The sequence below is a fragment of the Didymella exigua genome (genome assembly GCF_010094145.1).
Source record: "Didymella exigua CBS 183.55 unplaced genomic scaffold M421scaffold_9, whole genome shotgun sequence".
NCBI lineage: Eukaryota > Fungi > Ascomycota > Dothideomycetes > Pleosporales > Didymellaceae > Didymella > Didymella exigua.
The window spans coordinates 18,067-22,540 of NW_022984783.1; the positions used below are offsets into that span (position 1 = coordinate 18,067).

Sequence of the window (4,474 nt, forward strand, 5' to 3'; positions counted from 1 at the left end):
GTAAATCACACAAGAGGAAGCGGATCTAGAGGGAGGGGACTCTTACTGTTAGTGAAGGAGTGCGCTTAACTACCCTAAAGGAGTTTGAAGCCCGTAATGATGGGAAGAAGGCAAGCAAGAAGAGGCGTGTTGAACTAGGCACTTAGTCTTTACAACGCTGTAGCAGGTGTAGTAAGGCAGGGCACAACGCGCGAACGTGCATAAAAGATGCGCAAGATACTGTAGATTAGTGCTGTATACTGTAAGTTACAGTAACTTGCAGTAACTTGCTGTAATATGCAAGACAAGTTGAAGTTTGGTGTGGTCTTGGCAAAATCCGGACACTCGCCCGGGCCGGCCACTCGCCCGTGAGGTACGTTAACAGGATAATATTATTTATAAGCATTGCTATTATCTACATCCTCTATTTCTACCTTGCAGGTGCAGGAGTTATGCCTAATCTCGCTGTAACAGCCGCAGCGCCTCTCTGCGCGCACCCTCTTCGCAGGCATCTTGCTGTCCTTACAACTACCACCCTCCTTTTTAGTAATTAAGTTAGATACCTTACTAACTATTAGGGTCTCCTCTGCACATACATACTACCTCTTACAGGTCTTGCACTTTATAAGCGTGTTAACAGCGTCTTAAAGGCAGCCTATTTCCTCCTGCACTAACACTATATTATAAGCTATCTGCTAAGCGCCTTTACTTAGCTGCTTAACCTGCTCATCTAATAAACTTGCTAGAGACCCCTAATAGTTTTGTATGCGATTTTGAATTAGCGTGGGTTGCGCCTCTATCTCGCGGGCGTTGCGCGGTGTTTGCGCCTCCTAGGCGACAGTGCCTGGTGCAGGTGGCGTTGGCGTGCGCAGCTATACATCAAGCTTCAATAACACAACCTTAGGGTCATGCAGGACTAGTCTAGCGCCTTAAAACCCTGCGCGAATATTCTCTAATATAAACATCTTCTTAAAAGCTGCTTTAAAGGCTAGGAGGAAGGTTTCTTTATTAATATAGTGGATGCAGCTGCGTGCCAAGAGCGAGATCCTGTCGCCGTAGTGGCGCTTTAACAGCGAGTAGGGGACAACGTCAAGAGGCTGCAGGATGTGTGATGAGTGTGGTGGCATGCAGAGAGTGATAATCTTGTTCTCCTTGCAGTAGTCCTGGAATTCTATCGAGCAGTGGCTCTCATGACTGTTAATAATGAGCAGCCTATACGCCCCAGCAGAGGACGCCTTCGTATGGACGTCGAAATGCTTGAGCCACGCTAGCGCGACGTTGTTATTAGTCTAGCTAGTAGGAGAGACTGTAATAACCTAGTTGCAAGGTAGACTAGTAAACTAGGAGGAGATAAGGACCTTGCCTGCAAAGATAAGGGTAGGATTATATGCCCTGTTGCAGCAACACCTTATACTAGGGTAACCTACTTACAATTACTAGGTTATAGTTTCTTCTATTTCCTAGGTTTCTCTAAGCCTATAACAACAAGCTAAGAGGATATCTTGCCTATTATAAAGCTAGACTTATTAAAGTTCTAGGTGTCCTTATCTATAATACTATACTTTGCCTTTGTTAATTAAACTAGGCTGAACTATAGCTAGATAATCGCTGGGTCCTCGCAGGCAGCTCGCTAGCAATCATACGGACGGCTCCATCGCGTTCGCAGCTCTGGTGTACGCTTAATGAAGTTATCAACCTAGTTCTTGCCTGTAGGCTTCCCACCACGCTCTCTTAGCAGTCTATTAGCCATATCTCGTACGTGCACCTTTAAGGGTAGTATTCCACGTAAACTCTCTTCAAGTATACGCTGTATAATTGCCTCCTCTTCTAGCTTTGTAAGGCGTTTTAATTTTAGCTTGCAATTGCGTTAAGAGTGTGTTCTATCACGTTGTTATTATATTGTAGTTTAAGGGACCTTATAGACTTTCTTAGCAAGCTGTATACTCTTAATCTGCTCTTTTTAAAGATCTAAGATAGCAAGCTGTACGTCAGCTTCAGTATAGAGTCTCTGGGTTTGGTGTTGTTGAGGCATTACGTGTTGTCGCTGCGCAAGCGTTTTGGTGGGGAGAGTGCGCCGCTCGCTTGGGTGCGCCGCTCGCTTGTGAAGCACGTTATTGCTAGGGGTTTGCGACTACATCAGGAAAAGTTTTTCTGTTGTCGAAATCAGGAAATTGTGGCATTATACTGTGGGCAACAGTAGGACTTGTAGGCCTATAATAGGTATTTAATGTATATTTAATGTCTAGCTAATTTCAAGCTAATAGCTCTAATAGTCCTAATAGCTGCAATAGCCACAATAACTCCTAATCCTGCTACAATAGTAGCTCTGCTTAATAAACTATACTTTTATTATATTAGGGTTACTACTAAGTCTCCTCTTTAAAATAAGCTATTAAACAACATTATAGGCCTATTAATAGAATAGTTATTAAGTGTAGAAGGTTTTAAGCTTAATATTCCTTACTAAGACACTAAGTTAAGATTCTTTGCTAGGGCTCTAGTAGCCTAAATATTAGAAAATACAAGAATATTATTTAAGAATAGTAGGTAAACTAAGAATTCTACACCTAAGCCTGCCTGTTCTGCAGTGTGTGCTTGTTAGCAGGTGCTTTGTTATGTGCTGTTGCAGCTGCTACGTCGTGTGCTGTTGCAGCTGCAGCTGATACATTGTGTGCTGGCGCAGCTGCAGTTGCCATGGTGTGCTGTCGCAACTTCAAAACACAAACCTTTAACAAACAAACCTTTAACACTCTATAACTTGCGTTATAGTAGGCCTACAATAATAATTTTTCGCTTATTTTAAAGCTACAATTTCGCTCTATCTGTGTATGAAATTTCGCAATTTTTAAATATTTAATACTAACGTAGATTATCACCAAGCCGGCCATATCACTGAACCAGCCATTTTCTCTTAGCACAACTAACACAAGTTACTACAACTACAACTACTTACTATTAAATAGTGACCTAGCATACTGCATGCTTTATTAGATTTAGAAGATGTTTCTATACCCTCCTAGCACGTTTGTGTGTTGTGTCTAGTCTTGCTATAGTTCCTACAGCGCTGAATAGTTAACTAAGCTCCTAGTTGACCACCTCTACCCTAAGTCTTCTTAGATGGCTAAGCTGCTACACACGCCTTAGCAGCTACCCGCGATACTGCTAGGCCATACTCAAGTGTGCTACTATGCTAAATCTGCTTTCTCTTACGCAATTTTCTCTTAGTTATTACTGCTAATTACTCTTTAAGCTCTTATACACAGGCCTTAATAAGGACATTTTTATATAGCATCTCTTTAGCCCCTTTTATAAGCTTTAAGAACCCCTCTTACGCTATACTTAGTAATTGTTAGAAGGAGTTACTTATAAGCTTAGATTAAGACCTAAACTTGTGTGTATTGCTTAGCGTCTTAGATTGCTATAGTGTTTTAGGTAGAGGTACTGCTAGTAGGGTATGCAGCTGCACTTTAAGGTAATCTAACACTACCTGTATATTAGTAGGAATAAGCCCTAATACCTTAAAGGCCTTTTAGTAGTTAACCTTTATAAATATATTAAGGAATATATCCCTAAAGGCTAGTAGGAAGCCTTTCTTATTAATATAGAAGATGTGTTAGTGTGCTAAGTCTTAAATATATTAGGAGTACTTGCGCTTTAATAGCAAGAAATAGACTATATTAAGTAGCTAGAGGATATGTAATAAGTAAGGTAGTATATAGAGAGTAAGGATTTAGTTCTCTAGGCAATAGTCCTTAAACTCCTAGTTAAGATAGCTCTTATAGCTGTCTAAGATAAGTAACCTATTGTCAGATAAGAGCGAGCGGCGAGAGGTCGGATCTGCGCAATCGAGCAGGGACCTGTCGTGCAGCCAATCAGCAGTTGCCAGGTCGATTAAGCGAGACCTGGCAACTCCTGATTGGCCCGCACACCGGCGGCCGCGAACAGCGCTAATTCCCCCCCCACTTCAATCCTGTAGCAACCAGCACGACGCCACGGCAGAAAAACACCATCGCCACGATCATCAATATATCATTATACCACCTAAGATCTCGTTAAGCACATACTCTGGCTCACAGTACGAGCATCTGACACCTATACACTCCTACCTAACGTGTCTTTATATGCGTGTTAAAGTGCTTTAACTACTTAAGGCTAAGTATGTTGTTTGTCTAACTATTCTTAGAGACTAAGAGCTTCTAATTATAGGGTATATCTGTCTTGTTATACTAGGCAGAGATGTGGACACGTCCTTTGTAGATAATGAAAGGCAGGGTTGCATACCTAGCGGCGCAGATGCTCTGGATAACGGTAACCCACTCGCGATTACCTGGCTGAACAAGCTCTGGCTGAGCACGTCTCTCTAAGCCTGTTACAACCTTTAAATACAAAGCAACGCCTATCTAGAACCTAGTTTTATTAAAGTTATACATGTTATTATTACAAACTAGGCTGGCGGATGGGTAGGGTAGGGTAGGGTATAGGTATAGTCACGTGA

At 41.9% G+C, this 4,474-nt stretch overlaps 1 protein-coding gene across 1 annotated transcript; it reads right to left on the reverse strand.

The window, feature by feature from the left end:
* Nucleotides 1–854: 854 nt before the first annotated feature.
* Nucleotides 855–1,441, reverse strand: M421DRAFT_413700 (uncharacterized protein). Its single transcript, XM_033590459.1, has 2 exons — nucleotides 1,407–1,441; nucleotides 855–1,319 (listed from the first exon to the last, which is right to left on the reverse strand). The coding sequence occupies exon 2, from the start codon at nucleotides 1,104–1,106 to the stop codon at nucleotides 909–911; it is 198 nt and encodes a 65-aa protein (XP_033450152.1). The 5' UTR covers nucleotides 1,107–1,319; nucleotides 1,407–1,441; the 3' UTR covers nucleotides 855–908.
* Nucleotides 1,442–4,474: the final 3,033 nt, after the last annotated feature.

What these genes read in the sequence shown, in the direction of transcription:
- M421DRAFT_413700 (XM_033590459.1), bottom strand. Translation starts at nt 1,106, where the DNA reads ATGCCACCACACTCATCACACATCCTGCAGCCTCTTGACGTTGTCCCC.